The sequence below is a fragment of the Colias croceus genome, chromosome 22 (assembly GCF_905220415.1).
Source record: "Colias croceus chromosome 22, ilColCroc2.1".
In the NCBI taxonomy this organism is placed as follows: Eukaryota; Metazoa; Arthropoda; class Insecta; order Lepidoptera; family Pieridae; genus Colias; species Colias croceus.
The window spans coordinates 6,423,217-6,447,418 of NC_059558.1; the positions used below are offsets into that span (position 1 = coordinate 6,423,217).

The window sequence follows — 24,202 nt, forward strand, 5'->3', positions numbered from 1 at the left end:
TATTATATAAAAGATGAGAGTCCGGATCAAATAAAATAACATTAATTAAATTGTAAATGAATTAAAAAAAGCTATGGAATGTTGAATGTTTACCCTAGTAACAAAAACATGCTTCATATTATTCAATATGAGGCTATTCAATACTTCAACTATTTGTGATAAACCCATGCACAAGCGCTATACCTAAATGTAATATGTACATAATATATATCATTTCGTTAATTTTGCTGTGCGTAATTTTTGCCCAAAACAATATGCAGAGCATTATTCTTGTCTAGACGAATATTCGAACTGCCCACATTTTTTTATATTCTGTACCTCTATAATAATCAAGTCTAATGAATCGCTCCGTCCATGACGTAAAAGAAAAGCGTACATTCCGATCGGCGATCGCGCGGCAATATTGTGGGTATCCGCGAAATCGACATCCACCGAGACAACTATTTCATAAGGCGGATAATTGAAATATCCGCAAACGCCCCGCCTCTTAATGGGGATGTCGGGATGGAGATGCACTTGGAGAGATGACAATTATTAATACGTCATTTTATATCACACATTATGTAAATTAGTTTTAGATGCCACTACTGAGTTAAAATGGAGAACACAGCAGAAAGCAGTAAATTTTAATATAACAGCAGAAAACTTCAAGATTTATAAAATACGTATTGAAGATCTTATATATAAAAATGAATCGCAAAATGTGTTGGTAAGCGCATAACTCGAGAACGGCTGAACCGATTTCGATAATTCTTTTTTTATTATATTCCTTGAAGTACGAGGATGGATCTTATGTAGAGAAAACGTGAATATGTACCACGGGCGAAGCCGGGGCGGACCGCTAGTTTTTCATAAATTTTTTATAGGTACCTACAGATCGTTTAACAAATAAATTATTTTCAGTCCAAAGATGTCTTCTTCTTTTAATACGAATCTATTGAACTGTTTTTTAAATAACATAGAACCATAGTACTTTGTACAATTATCTGACTGATCATCATAAAAATTTTAGCAAAGTTTACATTGCAACTCGTAAGTGTACCACGAGCCTTATAAAATGAATTCCCATAGCGAGGAGGCGAGGCAGGCGTGACAAGAGCCGTTTAATGAGCACCTGTAAACGAAGGACCTATCTCCTTACAATCTATGAGATCCTGGTAGATTGATTTAGAGTATCGATATTTTGGGATTTGATTTAGAAAGATTCTTTTAAAGTGCTAATGGAATTAGATACGCAAGTACGAAAAATAACACGATTAAATAGAATACAAAGAAAAGATTTGGAAGGATGATTGATTCTGCAAAGAAAAAACGCTGTATTTTCAAATTCAATTATGAATGGGTAATTGATTTTTTCTGAGTAAAAAAAAATATTTATTGTTTTTATCGAAGTGCAATATAAATTATTAAAGAGATTATAGAGTTGTATGCATTACTATCTAAATGAAGTAGGTACCTACTAAACTTTTTATTATCATATACATAATTTCATCTATACATATAATAAATCTGTAGAAGGGTCAATTCTGTACATTGAAAATATTGAAAATACATATAATAAATCTGTAGAAGGGTCAATTCTGTACATTGAAAATATTGAAAAAATAAATAGCAGGGGGTTTTACTGGATCGATACCAAACCCAAATATGTGATTAAAAAAATTTTTGTCTGTCTGTCTGTCTGTCTGTCTGTCTGTATGTGAAGGCATCACGTGAAAACTAGCGGTTCGATTTCGATGAAACTTGGTATAATTATACCTTATTATCCTGGGCGTAAAATAGGATACTTTTTATCCTGGAAAAATACGTAGAAAAAAATTAATCTTAATTTTTCAGTTTTATCCATAGACGTTGTTCCGTAGAACCGCGAACACACGTTGCGTATTATTATAGGCCTAGCCGTATTTGGGAATTAGGTCCAATAGATATTTATAAGATGTTATTGACAGAGGTACTCAAAATGGAGAAATAACCATCCACGCGAAGACCGACATCCGCGCGGACGGAGTCGCGGGCGGAAGCTAGTTCTGAATATAATGCTACCAAGCATTTACCACAGTTGCCTTTACCAAGCCCATGAAAACCCATTATATAGAACATGACAAATCTCTCTCAATTAAGATAATACGGTTCTAATTAAAATACTATAGAATCGCAAAAATTAATGAATTAATTACAGGCTACGGCCGTTCAGCGGAATTTTAATCGTACCGATTTTCTGTAAGCTGTTTTACCACAGACTATATCGTTTTCTTACTATATTTTATTTGTGATACTTAAGCACGGCGTTCTAAAGAAAGTATTTTACTATAAAAATATTTAATATCGTAGTGAGTGAGTGAGCTTAGTGAGTGAGCTTATCAACTAGTATTGTGAGAGACTGGTGCCTGAAATAGGTTTCGAGGAACCTGGAGTACAAGTCACCAGCCCCCCCCCGCGTACCAATAACAAACTGCAAACTATAGTAGTTAATTAGGTAGTAATTAGGTACTGTTGATAGTTATTAGATATAGGTACATAATATTATATTTATTATATTAATTATATATGACATTTTTCATCGAGAAATAAAGATTTACGAATAATAGAAATGAAGACAAAATAATAAAAGATTAATACATAATAGAATAGATAACATCGATATAAATCTATAAATAATAAATCTACTGAATAAATAGTTAAGTTTATTGCGTTTTATTTGCATTTGATGTACCGACTTGAAAAAAAGTCACTATAATTTTACTTCGAGCTCAATATATTCGAAAAATCCAGAGAAAACATCAAAATGCTTTGTAAAGTAAGCAAAGAAGTCATTGTACGTAGAAAAATTTAACTTCGTGAAGAATGTTTTCTATGAATATTTTCTGAACTTACAGATGGAGATTACTTGTACGAAATCATGACGGGGCAAATTATGAAAGGATAAATATAATCTTATATATAAAAATGAATCGCAAAATGTGTTGGTAAGCGCATAACTCGAGAACGGCTGAACCGATTTCGACAATTCTTTTTTTATTATATTCCTTGAAGTACGAGGATGGTTCTTATGTAGGGAAAACGTGAATTATGTACCACGGGCGAAGCCGGGGCGGACCGCTAGTTTATTTATAATTTCAAACATTAGAGAATAAACTGAGAAAGACGTAAGGTAAGATAGTCAGGTAGAGTAGCTTTGTGGTAAATACATAATAAAAAATAATAGATAAGTAATATGTACTGAAAATTACGCGATAGTTAGCCAAAACTACAATGTCACGGGGCGAAGTTCCCGCATGAGAGGGTAGATTGTTATGTTAGGCTAGGTCGGGATATGATATTTTACATTATATTGTGTGTAATTAATTTATATACTTTTACTATGTCATTTAATTTTTATTTTGCTCTTTATTGAATTATTTGTGTCATGGTTGTTGCTTTTTGTTATTATTATTAACAAATATTATATTACAACTACCTATTACTTGTATTGGAAAATCATATTTATTAATATAAACTTTTAACTTACCGATCTAAAAATAAGTATACAATCTTTAATATTTTAGCAACATCATCAATCTCAGTAATTGGTATTTATCATTGGGTAATTAGTAATTTTTCAATAGGTAAGTATATCGCACATCCGGAGAAATAACGTCACAACTGCATTTTTGTAAAAATGAGTTTTATGTCAAAAACGTTTCCTTTTATGGTTTAGTATTCAGGGAATTAATGTCATAATTTTAATTTTAATATCCTTCACGAGAGGTCGCTTATGACGTCGCGGTTTTGACATGTTATTGGCCCATTCTGGCGGCACGATGTCTTATTAGTCAGTTGCGTCCGGCCATCCGAGCGGAGTAAATGTGTTTGGAGCTGCGTTGTCACATAAGGTAATTATGACATTTACTAAATAAGCTTTTGGTAGTTTTAGTTTAATAAATTGTCACAACTGTATTTTTCTAAACAATTGTGACAAAACCGCTCTCGATTTATTGATTAGTTATTTGATTTTAGTGGCTAAATATGTCATAACTGTACGGTATAAAACAATTATGACAATAACGCACCAAACTATTGGATATTCAGCTATGTGGCTTAATTTAATGTAGTTATTTTATGTACAGTTGTGACAAAACCGTCCCAAAATTGAATGTTCAGCTATATAACGATTTGAGTTATGACAGTTATACATACTACTTTTCAATACGTGTTATATAATTACATAATTTCGTTTTAATTTTTATTTACAATACTTTTAAAGGTGAGAGTACTCGCAGCGGGGATTTTTCGCCTGATGAATATCGGCCTACTAAATCTTCAAGCTCTAGTTCCTCTAGAAGTTCAAGTTCTGATTCTTCTTCATCTAGCGAAGATTCAGAAGTAGAATCTACTGCAAACCCTGTCAATAGACCTGTAGAATAAGTTTCAATTTCTGAAACTGTAAATAGTTCAAGTGAGAAGGAAACCCCAAACAATCTTCGAAAAGAAACGACTTCGACACTGAAAAAAGGTAAAATAGATAGCGAAACAACTAAGAGTCTCGGGCAAAGAATATGTTTCAGTAAAAAGTGGCAAAATTATGAGAGCTAAAATAACAGGTTCGGCATGTATGGCTTCTTGTAGGCTCTCGTGTTCATTTAAAACAACCTACACTGGTTTTTAATGTGGCCATACCTACAGCATTTCAGGCACTGGATTGTTGGCAGTCTATAAAGCTCTACTGTTAAGGATGATTTGTAAAGGAAGACCTTTTCAGGCAGCTTCTGCCCTAGGAATGTGAGGACCCTGTGAAACTCCCTGTTTGGGGGAATCCATTCAGTGCTCACCGTCGTACGATATTTTCTATTTAACCTACGTGCTTTTAAGATATACCCAAAGCCCGCAGGGATTTCCAAATTGGCAACAAATTCCTGCATAGAAATGTCAGTGGGCACTCCTCTTACAATGCCCTTCCGTGAATAATTGTATAAGATAATTGTGCTCAGGTTGTGCTGGGCACTGCCAATATTGGATGACCAATAAACACATTGGCATCTTCACCACTTAAAATTCGATAGCAACCCTATTGCGACCGATTTTCTTAATGCAATCTGCAAATATTTTTGATGCCATTTCTTACAAGTAGTTGACCGATTTTGATGGCCCGGATCAAGGTGCCAGAAGTGGGGTCATTTTCTATCTAACTGCAATGTACAATGTAAGGTCCAGTCAGTTACAGAATACTGTCGAAAAGGGCGTTCTAGAAGGGGATGCTTATAAACGGTATCTATGGAAATAGAGTTAGGACAGTCGCTTAGAGAAGATTTCTTTGTCTTGCTTCTATATCTTATCATCACCAACATCCTGGTCAAAATGACGTTTTGGCCTTGGAGGGGCACATCATCACTCATAGTCTCAGGAGGGGGAGGGGGATCAGGTGGATCAGGAGGTGATACCTCCACGATTTAAATAATATCTACTAGAAATTAAAACAAACTTCGCGTAAATCGTCACCAACACAAAAATATCAGGTTTGATAGACTTAGTACACCAACGCCGTTATTCCAAATTAATTTAAATGTTACAATAAAGATGTTTTTCTCTGTAGAAGTGATATTTTTTTCTTACCTACCTACCAAATTTGACATAATAGATTTAGTATACTTTGAATCCCAGGGCCATAATGTCATAAATGTAGTACCATCCTTAAAAAAAGTAAAATAAGTCTTATCTAGTTATTTCAGCCTCCACGAAAATGCTATATATTCGAAGTTGAATATATTCACCAACATAATCAATTAAATAAATTTTCTTATGTATAAACTGGGTCCATGAATAACAAAGCAAACTTTTAAATCTCTGCCCTGTAAAAAGTGGTTAATGACATTTATGACGTTATTTCTCCGGATGTGCGATATGATGATATTCTATAATTTAGGTACGTGTTAGTTTTCTATTGGTATAATATGTACAGCAGAAATCATATACATTTAAATAATAAAATTCATCGTCAATGTACTTCTAAATATTTTCTACGCCGATTTCATTATTGAACAACGTAGTAAAGCTCTCAGTAATTAAAATATACTTAGGTACTCCATCCGAAGCCATCGAAAACGCAATATCACAGTCACAACAAAAAACTGAATTCGAACAATTTTAAAAATACGAGAAATTGCGCGGGAAATGCAAAAACAAAATAGCGCGCCAAGGTACAAGGTCGGGTGAAGCTTACGGGTTTTGGACTGGGACGGACTTGGCGCGAAAAGCGCCACAGATAAATAATGCGTATGCTTGTTTTTTTTTTACTAGGCACAGGTATTCCTGTTGAGAAGTACTAGATGTTAATTAAATGCAAATTAAATCGTAATTATTTATATGTGATTGTTGCAAATAGAAAAACAATAATTTTAGTTAACATATTTAAATTTAAATAAAAAAGCTAAAGCGAATAGAAATTACAAATTAAGTTTCTAATTTGAATAAAGGATTATGATAATTTTGGATTTCTTCGCATAATATTATAATTCAACTATTACCTACTTAAAGTTATCTACTTATCGAAATTCTATAGTGAAAAATACCTCAATTATATCCTGAAAACATCTAAAATGTACTGTATTAAAATAATTAAACATCCCATAAATATCTTCATCTACTTCAAACTAGGGCTCCTCCGCTTGGTAAAAACCAGGGCCCCAGAAACACCGTGAAAGCGGTTCCCTCATCCTTGTTCCGCTAGGTCCTTCATTTCAGTCGTCTGTCCTATCTGCTTGCAGATGCACGCCTACGCCACTCAAAGTTTGTTCACACCGTGCGGTCTATAGTTCTATGTTTAGGTAAGTCATAGATTATATTTTTTTCCGTGCATCGAAAAAAAAAAGAAATTAGTTTTGGCGCGTTCGTTTTTTAAATGCAATTTTAAAATTAGACGTAATTTTTGCTAGATTAGCTTAATAAATAAACAAATTTAAAATTTGTTTAATATCGGTGCAATTATTAGTAAATAAAAATTTATTAGTTACCACAAACCGGATCATGACAAATAAGGTAATTATTGATACCTACTTATAGAATTTAATGCGTAAGTTTAAAGTTTCTACATTTCATTGTTAAACCTGGTTAAACCATAATTGATATAACGTTGATAAGTACGTACAGTGTAAGTAGAATAATAATTGTAAGATGAATTATTATTCATCTTTAAGTATTTTTTTTACCGAAATAAAGTTAAAGAAACTGCAATATTCTAAAGAGTAGAGTTATTGTTTGAAGTAAACTAGCGGAGGTCTGCGAACTCTGCGGTTAACTCGCGGTTAAGTATTTAAACGTCTGTTGATAAGTTTCATTGTTAGAGAAAGTGTTTTAGAAATGAACTTTAGTACAACTATTTTTTGGATTTATAGATCGTAATTTTTAGAGAGATAAATGTTTGGTTTAGAATAAATGTTTATGTGACCTTTCGAATAAATGGAATATACTAAATTTAATTTAATTGCAAATTAAAATGATACGTATTCATTTGAAAAACATCCCTCTCGCGATGTTTTTTATTATACATATTTTTTTATCAAAATTCAACAATCATAATTAAATCAATAGTTCTTATATTGTTGTTGTACTTTCACCGTGAAAAACTGTCCAGTATCAGTATCAGAATTATTGCGGAAGGACAGCCGATACTAGATGGATTTTATTGCACGGGATGATAATAAATTCAGTAAGAAAGCGTTCAGGTGTTTCTCTTATAGTGGCTTAGCTAGATCACGTTTTATTTTTTACAAATAGATTATTCTGTTCAATTTTTTACCAAACATTTTTATGTATATAACACTACAAGGTAGGTAAACTGAAACTTTTATTAATTATTTTATTTGTCGTGAATAATTAATCAATTGATATCTATTTATTATCATCTGTACATTATTTAATTGTTATTCTCGTCTCGAATCCGGCGGAACACAAAAATTGAAATTCCGAAACATTTATCTAGCTGCAGATAAGTTTACAATGGTTAATTTAAGGGTTGACAACCACAGCGTTTAATCAAATGAAAAACGTCTCCAAACTTAAAACCGTACTACGAAAAATTCACTATTTTTAATTTAAAACGAAGACAACAACCGCGACGCTTCTAATGATACCGCATTTGTTTAATTATGATTACTGAAACATACCGCCTCCTCGCCCCTTGGTACAGTGTTTGATGCGTGAGCGTAGAACCGAGCGATGGGTCCTGGGTTCGATTTCCAGTGGAGACGAAGAAAAAAAAATGTCTCGGTCTGGCAGGACACAGAAGGCTGATCATCTACTTGTCCCTAAAGAAAATCGATCAGTGAAACAGATGTAGGTATGCAATATGCATAATGCATCTGCCATTTACCCCACGGGACTTTACTCACTCAAACACAATTAATAAATAGTTGAAATTATCCTTCGATAAACAGATAAACATTTACCTATACTTGCATTCAGAGCATTCAATGAACATTAATATCTTTCCTGACTTCGAGGCAGTCAGGTAAAAATGAAGCTCTCCAAGTAGTATCATAAAACTCTTATGACTGTTTCAGGCATCGTAAAGACATAACAAGATGTCGCGGAAATTAAAATAACTTCGGATATTGGGGAATATGAACGTTTATTGGCTATTTAGAGTAAATGAGGTATCTTTAATCAAACGCCAGGTTGATGGAAGTAATATTTCCTTGAATTCAAGTCGCAATGGCTTTTCAAATGTAATTATAGTATCGCTTTTCTTGGATAACTGTAATTATATGAAATTGTTTTTCATTCATTGTTAAGAACATAATGATTTTGTATACTGACTAAACTAGGGTCATAATTCGTATCTGTATTATGAATAGTCTGTTTCGTTGTTTATCAACTAGATGTTTCTTTTTTGTTTCTGTAATAATAATATTATTATTCTCATAGCACCCGGATAAAAGTTGCCTATCTCTATAAAATAACTAGCGGTCCGCCCCGGCTTCGCCCGTGGTACATATTAACGTTTTCTCTACATAAGAACCATCCTCGTACTTCAAGGAATATAATAAAAAAAGAATTATCGAAATCGGTTCAGCCGTTCTCGAGTTATGGAATTACAACGAAAAGTGGCATTGATTTTTATATATTAGATTATATAAATGCATTAAGCAGTTTTTTCATAAAGTAACTAGTAACAAGATACTTAAAACTTTCACGTATAAAATATGTATACTAATATTATAAAGCAGAAGAGTTTGTTTGAACGCGCTAATCTCAGAAACTACTGGTCCGATTTGAAAAATTCTTTCGGTGTTAGATAGCCCATTCATCGATGCTAAGAGTCTAAGACCAACAGGAACGGAGCCACGCGGGTGAAACCGCGGAGCGCAGCTAGTAAAGGATAATTTACAAATTCAAAAGTGATGTAGTGATGATATTCACTAATCCTTTCGACCGAACATTTCCTATACAGGCGAGTTTTAATCTACTAGTTTTGCACATACCTACATCGGATAGATGATACGTTTCGTGGCAATAAAAGTTCAAAACATCGGACACTAATTGAAGCTTACATGCACGTGTAACCCTGCTATATGGGTTTGAGATTCGTGTCACAAATCTGTTAGCCAGAACACAATTTAGTATGAGTGTTGTGGATAGTTTACGTGGGCATGGAATAGTATGGCTGAGATAAAAAGTTTATGCTTATTTGCACGAAAGTCGTGATTTAGCGTGTTATTTGGGAGAACTTTCTTTTAAAATTGGGTACGATAGGACATAATATTATACTTAATATTATGTTGTATAACTAGTTAATAGTTATGATGATGATACTTTGGCGTAAATTCAAGCAAATACGTAACTACATTTTAGTGTTATCTTTCACGGAATATAAATCAAATCAAGCGAAGAACTAGCGATTTTTAAATTTAGTAGTGAGATAATTTTAGTATTGTAGAAATATAGGAAGAGACTAACTTAAGTACTGTTAAAATGTTATTATTTATTATTTGGATACATTATGCTTCGAATTAAAAGAATCTTTCCTCCTTTCATATATTCCTACAAAAAACCCCCAACATATTATTTCCTTATAATATATTTTTACACCAAACAAATCGATATGCAAGTCAATATACCGCATGTTTGATTCAACACATTTATTAGGTCTTATAGACGGCAATGGCAAGCAATTAATTAGACCTATTGTTTCATTCATATCACTTGCGAAACAAGCGTACTAATTACTGATATTCATATCTCGGTGTACCTATTTATTCCTGTATGTTTTTTGTTCATGGTGGATTTTATGTTTTTTGTTCATGGTGATATCACTAAAATTAGTAAGATTAAAATAAGACGTGTTTTTGTTCATGGTGTTCTTTGTAAAAATACGTTCGAAATTCAGACTTGTGGATCGTTTTTTTTCGAATTGTTGCATTTAAACTCGCTTAAATTAGCTCCACCTATATGCGTATGCTTTGTATGTAACCGAATCGAATTTTGGCATATTTAATTCAGTTTGTACGATTATATAGGGTCACTCGGTGACGATACAAACTCATGGGTAGTTCTACGCGTAAAATTAAGCGTGTTTTAGTCTTCATTTCTATCGTATAATATTATCTACTACTGCTTAAAAACGACACTTCTTAATGCAAAAATGCAAGCAAGGATCTATTACACTTTTCTAATACACTTACTTTTAAGTTTTATGGACGTGATAAGCTCTCTTACAACTGAAGTTCAGTCACTGAAAAAAGGTATAATATACCTATAATTTTCCTATATTCATATAATTATTAAATCAAAGAACCAAATTAAATAACGAGAACAAAATTTCCTGTCTCACGTCGTAAGCAAAATTTTAAAGGCTGATTGACATATTAAGGGAAGGAAATTATTAAGGTAAGTTAATGTTATTAACTCACTTCAATGAATATTTATAAATAGACGCTGCTAAAGTTTAGTTTCCTTTACAATAGTTATGTACTAGTATAGTACATATTATGTTATCTGTGGTTATGTGAACATTTGCGTTAAATAACGTCTCACTAAATTATGTTTACTGCACAATACATATAAGGTACGAATTGCGATGCATTTTAATTGTACAAATATCTAGTTAAGTTAAAAGCTGTGCAGAAATCTCGTTAAGAAGTAATAATACAGGAACGTTAAATATATGATTTTCTTAACTCAATTTTGTATTGAATTAAAATAAAATTATTCTATCGACGCCATTATATTATTTTACAACGTATCCATAAATCAATAATAATATTATTTTTATTTATGTATTACATAGTAACTATGTTCAAATAATAATTAAACTAAGTACCGACCTGTCAAAATGACATTACACGCATATTACCCGCATATTTTACTTTTTCCGTCGTGTTATAATTTTATTAGTTTTCTATAACGTCATACATAAAGTCTTGTTCCAACATACTGATAGCTGATCTTAATACACATCTAAGTATATTCGGAACACTCGAAGATCAGTCTTATCTTACGTCATAAGATAACCTAATGCAGAGCACTGAGTACATTAGTGAATTTAACAGAATTCGCTTAGCTTTCTGTAACAGTAATTTTGTTAAAATCGAGTTGATGTAGTGATTTAAATGTTTGGTTTAATAATTAAGATAATAAAGAATATGATGATTTTGAAGGTTTGTACCAACGGTTTATACAAATAGTATATTATAATATTATGTTCTTAAATATATAAAGATATGTCTATATTTTCGATTTATTAGTATATTGCTTGTGTAAACATTAAAAGCTTTTCGCTAAAGTTCCGAGAAAAGCTTTTAAGTAACAAAAATGCTATTTTGTAATAATTTACTAAATCATAGACAAAGGTAAAGAAGAATAGCAGTAATAGGAGTTCTTCTAAAGTATCATAAACCAATTATTGTTAATTAATTGTAAGATTTTTAACATTACAATTGATGCTTAGGATTTTGCACAATTTACAAGTGCTCTTTGATTGGAGGTATTTATTAAATTCACGCTAATTTTGTAAGCTGTATTGTTACAATTGAACGATTTGTTTTTGTTATGTTGAACTGTTGATAATTGTATAAAAACAATATTTTATATTTCACAGAAGTAAAGGTAAACAAAGTGATTCGTACTTGCTCAATATTTTTTTTATTCATTTATCTATTGGTATTGGTGAAGATTAATAATGTATAATAACATGACGAGGTTCTTTTCATTTCGGTTGTTTTTTTAATGTGGTTTAAATGGCAAATTTGTATTTTACACTTGAACTTTTACAAAATTTACCTGTAAACATAATTAAAACGAATTTTTAGTTTTAAAATGGAAAAGATAAGAATTTTAAATACCTAAACTACTAAATACAACAATCTTGATAGCATATAACCATCAATGAGCATAAACACAATTACGCAATGACGTCATTGAAAGTTGAAACATAGAATTTAAATAAATTAGTCATTCACACACTACACTCTAACACTACATACACTCTCACACAACACTCTCACACCTACACACCACATCATGTTTTACGTCCACACACTAGGGTTAACCGAGTGGATTATTAACTATTTTTATTTTTTATTTTTATTTTATTTTAATGCATGCATAATTATTAAATAGGTAATACAATAATCAATAATAATGTATAACTTGAAATGTAACAAATAATATTATAATAAATTATGTCGAATAAGCTGAATGAACTCGTGTATGTATACGCCATTGTAACAGTGATAATAAATTAGTGTGAACACAGGCTCCTGAAAAACAGTTTACAACTATATTAGGAGCCTGGGTCATTAAATTTTTGTAACTCAAAATGGTGCAAATAAATGATTTATTTATTTATTTATTTATTTAGAATTCTAATTAAATCAATAAACTTTGGTCTTGAAGTAACAATTAATGAATCGGCAATATACAAAACAACATCTTAACAGAAAACCATTAATCACAAATAAAACTTAGGCATAAATAGTTTGATCACAACATAATCTTAGATAGTACGTCTTACGTCTAGCTAAGGTATTACAATACAAATCATGGTACAAACTTTCAACAACAAATAGGGTATTATTTATCCCCTTTGGGGAAGAATTATTGATCAAAATCCCTTCTTAGCGAATGCCTACATTATAGTGGCTATCTGTGTGCCCAGATCTGACCAGTAATTTTAGTTAGTCAGTAAGTCATTTTTGCGTTTTGTCTATATTACGGCTTCACCCGCTTTGTTTAAAACTTAACACTTTATATACTAAAACCTTCCTCTAGAACTACTCTATTTAAAAAAACACATCAAGATTAAAGCATATAATATGAACATAAGGCTGGACAGCGACTTTTTTATATTATGTTATTACCTATAACTTAGTATTCTGTGACTATGTAGTGAAGCAGAAGTTTATATTATTATCTGTGATAGGATTATCTAGATCAATTCCAGACCTCTAAAGGTCTGAAATATCTTGAGACAGTTCATTAAGCAAACCTTTGTTGATGCACCCCTTTGTAAGGTTTGGTGATAAGCGGAATGGGAGAATCGAGATTTATTTGTCCTACATATTTAGGTTTAACCTTGTAGTAAATTTTAAATAATAAATGTTAATGTGTTTGAGAAGTACGTCGTATTGTGGTCGTATTTTAATAATTGCCCGAAAATAAAACTTATAGATTTTTGTATTCTATAAAATAAGTAAGTACTATAAAAGGAAACTAAAAGAAACTATGGAACACCAAAGAAACAAAAATTTCCATAGTTTCTTTGGTGTTCTTATTTTCCAAATATTTAATTGAGTAATGTATACTTATTTTACTTAACCAGAGCATATAGAAACAGCAGTATACATATACTATAACAGCTATATAGCTAAATATATTAACGTCAGCTTCCAGTCAAAAATAAAATCAATATAATTATTATAATATTAACTCCATAAGTAACTGCTATATCAGCGTTATTTATTTTTATTTATTTATTTATTACTCTTTAATAAAACTATACACCAAACATGGGAAACTTATTACTAATTTAAACAAAACAAAGAACAGTACAGTTTATTAGGCGGCCTTATCACTTAGAAGTGATCTCTTCCAGGCAACCTGGAAGCGTTACTATTTCCTTGATTAAACTGCGATGCGAAGACTCATCTCAAGTGACAATAACAATTACCATTGAAAATTTCACTCAAATTTTCCCCAATCGCTCCCATTAAAGTAGGAACCCTCATTAACACATCTATTAACATAGATAAGAGCATGAACCGTGTTATCAACCAAAACACATGCTACATTAAACACGGTACGACTTACGAGTGCTCATATTTTCCCTTGCTTGCAGATTTTTGTAATAAATTACTGTTACAGATAGTTACTTATGTGTGAGACACTTTGCACTTTTTGACGTTTCTCAAATTTAATTATTCTCAAATGAAGATTTTGTAAGCCAAGTAAGTTTTAAAATAGCTTAAAATTGTATTATCTTAACAAATTATTGAAGTGATCATAGTCTTTGTACCTATTAAAAGAAAGAAGTCAACGTAATTTGTACAAAGTAATAAAAAAAATTCTGCCAAAAATATAACATTTTCGGACTCCTCCTGTACATGATACAATAGTTTCATAGGGTCCTTTATAGATGACATTATTCAACTCTGAATCTCCAATAAACTTTATATTTCCTGAAAAATTTACGTTACCTTTATTCTATGAACAGAAAAGAGGAAGAAGAATGTACATCAAGATATGGATATATAATCTTTAATATATATAAATCTCGTGTCACAATGTTTGTCCTCAATGGACTCCTAAACCACTTAACCGATTATAATAAAATTCGCACACCATGTGCAGTTCGATCCAACTTGAGAGATAGGATAGTTTAAATATCAAATCGTTTTAGAGAAAGCGGGCGAAGCCGCGGGCGGTAAGCTAGTATTATAATATGTTCATAGTAGTCCATCTTTATTAATCGTATATTCATTTAACGTGTATCTTTATGTGCCTGTATGGATAATAAAATATTTATTCGCCATCCACACTTATCTTTACGATCGGTAATATTAAATCGATTCTGTATTTATTGAATTTGAGGGACGCTATATCATTTAATACTTACGTAAGTATAATATGTTAAAAATACTTTTTAAAATGGATTACTTACTTAAACGAGAAATATAAATTTTCAATAACCGATTCTTTAACCACGCGTTGTTTAAGATATGTGAAGCTTTCTTCATAATGCAAATTGCAATGTGTAATTGTTTGGTTTCGTATTTTTTTCCTTACATTTTGTTGGTAGCGTTCGCTTCAATTGTGGAGTCTCCTTAGTGTGGAGTTGTATTTATCATCAGTCTTATTTTAAGTTCTTTAGCATCTATATTTTTGTGTATTTATGTATATCTACAAAAATCAACAACCACAACATGCGTTTTCTGTAAGCAGCAACAATTAACCCGTAGTTACTTCGATAATTAATTAAGAAAAAATCCTTTACCGTATAAGATGACGTTAATCACTTACCAAGTGACGCAACTGTTCCTTTCCCTCCTCTCCCATAAAATCAGTACACTATAATATGTACCTATAACAGTTGAAACAATATAGATTGTTTACCAATATAAGCTATAACTTACAAAGCAAACTTCAAGGAAAACCGTACAAGTTTCCATAGAAAACAACCACAGGTTCGAACTTTCAGTACCAACTATATTATTTGCAGGTACATATAAATAGTTTAGAACACGCTGTCAATCAATTAGTCTCTGAGTAATATCTGTACGGCTTTGATACGCAAATTTGAGTAACGGGGAATAATGAAGGTACATACATAAATTATCTTGGTTTTCCCGTACGTATTCTGCTGGGAATGGAAGTATTGTTCTCTTATAAATAATATGGTTGGATTATATACGCCCAAATAAATACGATCTCTAAGTTTTTGAAGCTGCTGTTCATCTACAAGATTCATACAATATAGAAGTGAATATGAACATGGCACGCAAAAATTTTTGGAAGAGAACGTTCGTGAAGTCTTGTCATATTACAGTTGTATCTTTTTTAGGTCCTCCAATATAAACATTTATTTAAAATATACTGAAATTTTGTCCTTCATTGAAAAGGGGTGATGGCCAGATATTTGACAATTTAATTTTCTCCCCTTTGCAACAACGTACGACCTTCATTTTGGAGTTATTAAAAAATATATATAATTTGTTACCAGTATAGGTATGTACGTACATAATGGAAAGATAATGCTATATTTTATTGTTTTTTGCAGTTATGGTATGATGCGGATCAGATCATAGCAACATGGCGGGCATGCCCATACTGGGCAATAGTGTAGGGGCGGGCGAGTTGCGAGAAGGTAAGGCTATTTAAATCCTCTATTATAAGTTCTAAACTAAAGCAATTCAATAGCTTTGACATTTTTATTGGATTGTATTAAGTTTGTTTGGTTTTGTAGTTGCTGGGGAAAGAGGGTAGTTTTATAATAAAGTATTTCTCATTGACTTACTTATCCGTAGCCGCATATATTAGTATCTTATTTATTTTAAAAGCAGGGGAAAAGTAACGGAAATAATTTGTACAAATATTTGTACTGCCGTCTGCAAGTTCTTTCGATTTTCTGTAAAACAAGGTAAGTAGGCACAACTTTAAGCACCGCACACCGCCCGGACAATCCATACAAAACTATCGTTTTGACACTCACACTAGCATTAGACATTTGTACATAGTACAAATGTGTGTTATAAAAAAAGTTATAGGTAATACAAAATATTATATTATACAATGTTTTAGTTATCCTATACTTACACAACACACGAAATTCTCAGAACACATTAATCCTTAGAGCATGCATAAATCAGATGGTTCAGTAATTATTGTTCAGTGCATTCAGCATCGAACAAAATTCCATGGAAACAAAGAGAAAATATTTTAGTGATAAACCCCTGCACGTGTCTGTTTTTACAGGATGACCCTGAATGCTTTATCCATATGATTGATTTCGAGGCGAACTGTGCTTAGTGCACTGCGTTGTAAACCCACACGTTTCCGTTTTATTTAGGAGAATATATTTTATTTGTTTAGAAAGTTTAGTAGATGTGTTTGTTGTATGTGTAGATATATTATATGAAAAAATATAATGTTATATATCTCTGATTATAATAAGAAAGTTTTGAATATTTTCAATAAGTTCCTATTACAACTGTTACAATTTTATTATCCCGTCTAGTATAAAAAAGCGATTTATTCCAGATGCGAGCAACAGGTCTTCAAGCAGTGAGTCCCGTCGGGATTCCTCTCCCGTCCGTACTCAAGTACGTGATTGCTATTGTTAACATTTTGTTTTATTTGTATGGAAAAATAAGTTGTAAAAATTGCATAATATATACTTATTTTTTCAGATTCAAACTAAGAGTGTAGATTATTTGCAAGCATACATTATATTATAATTTTAGGTAGTATTATAATGATTATAATACTACCTAAAAATAATGTTGTTGAAATTCAATATTGACATAATGTACCAATTTTATTTTGCATTTAAGTACTTGGTTATTTGTAACTTAGTTACTTCAAATATTTGTGATTCTGCTGATCAATTAGACATTTTAGGTAGGTATTTTATAAAAAAAGAAATCACTTATAACAGGAAGTCGATGTAAGCTGCCACCGCCCAGACCTCACCAGCTCTCTGCCACTACGACGCAACTTCGAGCGCGATAACTATGATAAAACCGTCCCTACTATGGTACTTATTTATTATATCTTTAGCTTAAATTTTTGTTTTATGTAATGATATCTGTGTGTAATTTTCTTCGAAAGAAATACTTCTGTTTCCAAGTTTGAAAGTGCGTCGTGATGTGTCTACGGTTTCGTAGCTTGCTTCTCGGGAAACAAGGCTTTTGATACGGTTATCAAAAAAAGCCCTTGTCTTCGAGATGCTGAGATTCTTCCGAGATGGTTTATAGTTATGTTTAAAGATGTAACAACGCAGTCTACCGGACTGGCGTGTTTATTTTAAAATTGTGTATTTTCTCGACTAGACATAAATAGCTGTAGCATATGCATATATTAATTTTTTGCTTCAAATTCATCATTTTTTGCATGTCACATCATTTTAATTTTCCATATAGCATTAGTCAACGTAAAAACTTCGTGTGTCGCGTACGTGTGCTCGTAGCATTATATCATAGCATAGCAATATTAAAGCATTTATCTTAGCAGCTTAATTTTATTATGCAGCATCCCCAGGTGTACGAACCGTATCTTTGGTCCTTCGAGCCGGATTCGTAGCACACCGTCGCGTAGCGTAGCTTAGAATTTTTGTAGGTGTTACTTCTTCAATGCACTCTTATGTGCCCCACTAGGCTTCGCTGTCTAGTGGCACAGTGGTGACACACACAGTTCCATCGTACGACGAGCAGCGCGCAAGCCCCGCGCTGCTCGCGCGCAGCTCGGGCACGCCGGGCGGCAGGAGCGCGCGGGACGACGGCTACTGCTCCGCGGGCAGCACGCCGCGGGCCCTGGGTGAGCACGCTATAATCTATACTAATATTATAAAGCTGAGGAGTTTGTATGTTTGTTTGAACACGCTAATCTCGGGAAATGATTTCTTTCGGTGTTAGATAGCCTATTTATCGAGGAAGGCTATAAGCTATATATCATCACGCTCAGACCAACAGGAGTGGAGCACTGCGGGTGAAACCGCGGAGCACAGCTAGTAAATAATGAAATTCATTTATTTCAGGCAACATAGTCCATATAGGTATTATTATTATTTACACTACACACGTGTGCGCCGATGGTATGTATGGGCAGCTCGTACGACGAGCAGCGCGCCATACATACATGCATATAAATCTGCTTCTTTATTTACATCTGAATCTTCATCTTTACCTCCAGATGTATCCTCATCTTATTCTACATCTACATATACACCTGAATCTATATCTCCATCTCTACCTACACATCTACAATTTCAATACTTATTTTGAAAATTGAGCAGTTGGAAAGTAATACCACGTACTACGAAGGATATACTTCTTTTTGTGTTCGATTTTTATACCTAGAGTAATTAGGTAATCTAAATTCACAACTTTAAATTACAATACGATATATGTTGAACAATTTCCATATTGAAATTACACTCTCTAAAACATAACAATCTAATATAAAAACGAATCTGTAAACAATAGTTTAAAAGCACGAATAAAACAACAGATAAGTACTTGAAGTGCACTCGGTTGAAGTTATTACCTCTTCACAAGTCGATTTTATTGCATCGTAGTCTAGTTTATTTCTTGCAAAAAGGTTTTGTCCAAAACACTTTCAATTATTATAATAAAGTGAGAATAAATTTATGTCGAATAAAAGTTTATTAGAAATATTTTGAAATACACGATATAAATAATGAAATCTTCATTTATTTTCTTTTTATTATTTTATTTTGCTGAACTGATACTTGTTTTCTATGAAATCCTTTTTTAGGATTCGGTATATACATAGTAGATATTTTATTAAGGATCTGTAGTAAGTACTAAAGAATAATCTAATGTTTGAGTTTATATATCGCGATCTTTGTCACAATATTAGAAAGGCAATATCTTTACTTACAAGATTATAATGCTAATATTATTTAGCAGAATTTTGAAAAAAAACCGTCTCTGTAACTTTGACAGGTTATCCCTAGATTTAAAATACAACCAGCAAGAGAGCACATTCCGATCCGTTCTCACATTCCACAGGGAATTTTTCTATATTGGAATGCCATTATCAGTCGATAATTTAATTTATTATTAAGCCATTAGAATCCGAGGTATTCCTATTGAGTTGCGCCTGCAAGGATGCTGGGCTGTTATATGGATTTATAATCGTCGTGACGACTTGGAAAACTTTTTGGCATATATTTATTTGTTTATTATTTTTGGCATAGTAAGCATTTCCTACAGTTTTTGGACGCCCTTGCGCATGGCGCTACCAGGGTGAAACTTCAGATCACCCACGCGTCCGCGTTAAAAATATGTAGAAGCCCTTCTGGCTAACATTGAGAGACACCACACAAAAAAAAAGTTTTTGGTCTTAATCGTCATAGGAGACACGTATTCCCGACTCCCGTAATGGGAACAAATATAAGCTGTGATGTTTTCTTGTTAATTGAAAACGTGTTTATGTTTCAATCAGAGGACTTTTATAAAGTAGAATATGTAGAGAGCTTATACACTTCATATAAAGACAATTTATTGTTTTCTTCCCATTTTTGTTACCCTTTGAACTATTTAAATTGTGTATTAATATTGTTCGTATCTTTACTTTAATATATAAAGCGCATTTTCATTGGAGATTGTTAAGTTATGAGTACAATATATGAGACATTTAAAGAATGTGAAAGTCGTCTGCTAATTGTCGTTTCCGAAGCATTTCTCTGCTCTTACGGTTTATGAAAGGGTAATTTAATTTTGTCTTTTAAATCGTAATGGCTAGTCTGAGATCACTATGTATATAATTTTTTTATTATTTTTATTAACTAAGTATTAGCCCTGGCTCCGCTCTGGAATACTTTTTTTTGTCTATTTTTCACACTGAACGGTTATTATGTGGTGATTATCCTAATGTAGCGAACCACAAACCAATAAAAAAATTATACCTTCTATTAAGGGTTTCTTTATTTGTATGTTTCTTCATAAATTCATTGAATACTTCTTGTTTTAGATCATAAATCAGCGAAAGGATCTGTTGTTACGCTTTCTTGTTATAAAAGTAAGTAAAATTGATGATAATATTTAGTTTAATTCTATATTCTAGACAATTATTTCCTTCTAGGAATAGATACGTATTTATTATTAACCGACTTCAAAAAAAAGGAGGAGGTTATCAATTCGGCCGGTATATTTTTTTTTTTTTTTTTTTTATGTATGTACACCGATTACTCCGAGGTTTCTGAACCGATTTACGTGATTCTTTTTTTGTTCGATGCGGGATGGTGTCGAATTGGTCCCATAAAAATTTTATTCGGATAGGCCCAGTAGTTTTTATTTTATGAGCATTTTTGTCTGTAGGTATTTGTAAATTTTGCAAGTGCAAGTTTGAAGTCGGTTGTTTTTAACGCAGTTATCACTTGTTGAAATAGTTTCTTGTTCTTATAATTAAATTGTAATACATTATTTTTCTATTTAATAATAAATATAACATGAAATATTTTAAACATCGTATTGTTTTTAGAAGAGCCTAAAATACAAATAGAGGAAGAAGGATACTTCAGCGAAACGAAACCCAAAAAGATAAGCAAAAATAATGTAAAAGATGGTAAGTTTCTTTAATTCGCTTCAATTGCAATAGAGTGAATGTTTTAAATGTGTATAATGTATATCGTAAGTATATGTCGCTGTCATCTGAATCGCATTCAATTGTATGAAGATATTCAATTGAATGACTAGGCTAAACGTTGATTTAACAAGCGTTACTCAACGTCCAACTAGTTAGCGGATTAACTTAGCCCTTTGAACAGAGCGCTCGGCATTGTTGAATACTATAGCGCATTCATTGAATGATTAATAAATATTTGTTGAGAATTTACTTTTTCCATAAGGAGACGGTTGCGAGCTATTCAATCAAATAAGAGAATCGAGCTAATAAAAATTGATGACAAATAACACAACTATAGTAATTATTACAATCATTAAGCTCTATCTAAAAAATATTATAATACCAAATGATTTTGTTTTATTCATCTAGTTCTATATAAAAAATAAATAAAAAAACATTATTTAAATACATTTAGCACCAGACGACGGCAGAGAAACTTGGGGTACTGGAGCTGATTTTCTTCTTTCCATCATTGGTTTTGCTGTGGACTTGGCTAACGTTTGGCGGTTTCCTTATCTGTGCTATAGGAATGGGGGTGGTAAGTATCTATTAGAATATAGATATGCAGTAGTATGAATAAAATGTTGGAAAAATAGCAAGTATACTAAGCCTTTGTTAATACCATCTACACTCACCGGCACGGAATCTTGGCCACTTCAAATTTCTGCGAAAAATTACACTATTTCTTTTCTACTACAAAATTCAATAAAAATTTAATCAACACTAGTTAATGTAATGTGTTTACAAACTTTTAGTAATAATTGGAAGTTTATAAGAAGTTCTACAGCGTAGATATGAATTAAACAAGAATTTACGCTTTTCCTGTGAATTTTAAATGATTTCTTTAAAAAATCACAAAAATTAGAAAAAAGCGTTTCCATAAAAAAAATTCAATCTTTTATTACTGGGTGTTTCCTTCTCTTGCCTGAATCACTGCTTACATCCTTTCTGGCATACTCTAGAATACATTTTTGATGTCCACTTGAGCTATAGTGTACCAAACGGCCCTAGCTGTATTTCTAAGCTCATCTTACATTGGTGGTGGGTTGGAATCGAATTTTATGTTTCTTTTAAGCATGTTCCAGATGTGTTCTATTGGATTAAGATCCGAGCTACGAGCTGGCCACTCCAATTTTTCAATAATAACCACTTGAAGGTACTCTTATACGCTTCGTACGACATGCGGACGTGCGTTAAAGTGTATTAGTAGCAATCTTTCTTCACTGATAAACCTGTTATAGGGCTGAACATGTTTTTGGAGAATTTCCTCGACGTACCTGATCAAATTTAAGTCATTACTTACGATAAATAACACCACACGAGCATCCAAACTTATACCTCCCTATACCATTATTGACTCTCCATGGAAAATCACCGTTTGAGTTGTGGTGATGGATGAAAACCTCTCTTATCGTCTCTGCTATACTGACTCTTGGCTATCAGAAGCTCGTAAAGTGCCTCGTCACTCATCTGTGAACACCACACGAGCGCACTGGCTGTGGGTCCAGTTTTCATGTTCTCGCGCAAAACGAAGACCTGCTTCTCTGTGATTTCTGAGGAGTTCTGTACGGCGTGCTGGTCTGCAAATATTCAAATTAACTTCCTTCATTAGTCTTCTCACTGATTGCTCACCCAAATTTATTGTCCTGGTGTTTTGGAGCCGGTGGCGTATGTCAAAAACTTTCAGAAAGCCATTTCTGAGTATCTCTTGACCAATAAACCGGTCTTCTCGAGCTGATGTGCACCTCACGTTTCCACTTCCTGGTCTGCACGTGTAGCTGCCAGTCTCCTGCTATCTTTTCCATGCATAGTGCATAGCTGAACGTCGTACTTACTGTACATTAGGTACTTTATGTTGTGGCAGTCTTTGGTCTAATATTGTGATGGCCTGTGCAGGCTGTTGGGATGCTAACGGCATTTTTTATTGTTTGTTATGATCATTGACTACAGCACAACAATAACAATATCTTAAAACAGCATAACCGATATCGAAAAAAGTTTAAAACGAACAATTCGTAACTTCGGCTTAACCGCACAAATCACAAATTTCGACTAACTCTTAAAAAGTGGTAAAAGATTATTCTCAAACTTAATGATTTCTTGACATAAAATTAAAGAAATAATATGTTACATATCTGTATACAAAAAAATCGTGAAAAGCACTTCAAACATTTTTTATCGGCAAATTTGTAAGTGGCCAAGATTCCGTGCCGGTGAGTATATATACAGGATGTCCCACTATTGGTATTATACTAAGCGCGAAAGGGCTTCTAGTTTTGCATACACTGATCATCTGGGGGCACGGCAGTGCCCCCGCCAAGTCGAGCAAAAAAAAAGCGGCACGGCCGTACCATCCTTTTCTCGAAGCAATTCGGGCCTTTTTCGACCCCCTATAATTCGGTTGTGGATAAAGCAAGAAACCTGAATCTTCAGTAACTAATCCGGCATTGTATAAACACGGAATATTTAAAATTTCAGTCAATTTGAACCAGTAGTTTAAGAATGACAACTTGTTAAAGTTTCTGAATTTTGTCACTCACTGACTCACCGATCATCAAAAGTCCAAGGCACTTCTAGCAGACTTAGAAGCTTCATATTTGGAATACATATAGAGTTTAGTGTCTTAATCATGGGAAAACTTAAATATTTTGTAATTTCGGTCCAGTTTTCCAAATACACCAACTGCATCAATAACTTTGTAATCCCATATAAATATATGGGATTACAAAGTTATTTATGCAGTTGGTGGTTGGTGGTGGTTATAAATTTAATAGGTGTAGATAGGTATACCTACCATATGAGGCAAGGGAGGGGGTATAGTGTGGGTAAGGGTGTGTTTAGCCCATGAAACTGAACAACATTATTA

The 24,202-nt window shown here is 32.6% G+C and overlaps 1 protein-coding gene across 1 annotated transcript in view; it reads left to right on the forward strand.

The window, feature by feature from the left end:
- Positions 1 to 6,732: 6,732 nt before the first annotated feature.
- LOC123701699 (sodium-dependent noradrenaline transporter-like) overlaps positions 6,733 to 24,202 on the forward strand; it is a 34,092-nt gene continuing 16,622 nt past the window's right edge. Inside the window, exons 1-8 of the mRNA XM_045649204.1 lie at positions 6,733 to 6,800; positions 16,247 to 16,333; positions 17,227 to 17,288; positions 17,624 to 17,722; positions 18,342 to 18,501; positions 20,683 to 20,730; positions 21,193 to 21,276; positions 21,752 to 21,874. Coding sequence (XP_045505160.1) covers positions 16,279 to 16,333; positions 17,227 to 17,288; positions 17,624 to 17,722; positions 18,342 to 18,501; positions 20,683 to 20,730; positions 21,193 to 21,276; positions 21,752 to 21,874 — 631 coding nt within the window. The 5' untranslated portion in view covers positions 6,733 to 6,800; positions 16,247 to 16,278. The remainder of the gene's footprint in view (positions 6,801 to 16,246; positions 16,334 to 17,226; positions 17,289 to 17,623; positions 17,723 to 18,341; positions 18,502 to 20,682; positions 20,731 to 21,192; positions 21,277 to 21,751; positions 21,875 to 24,202) is intronic.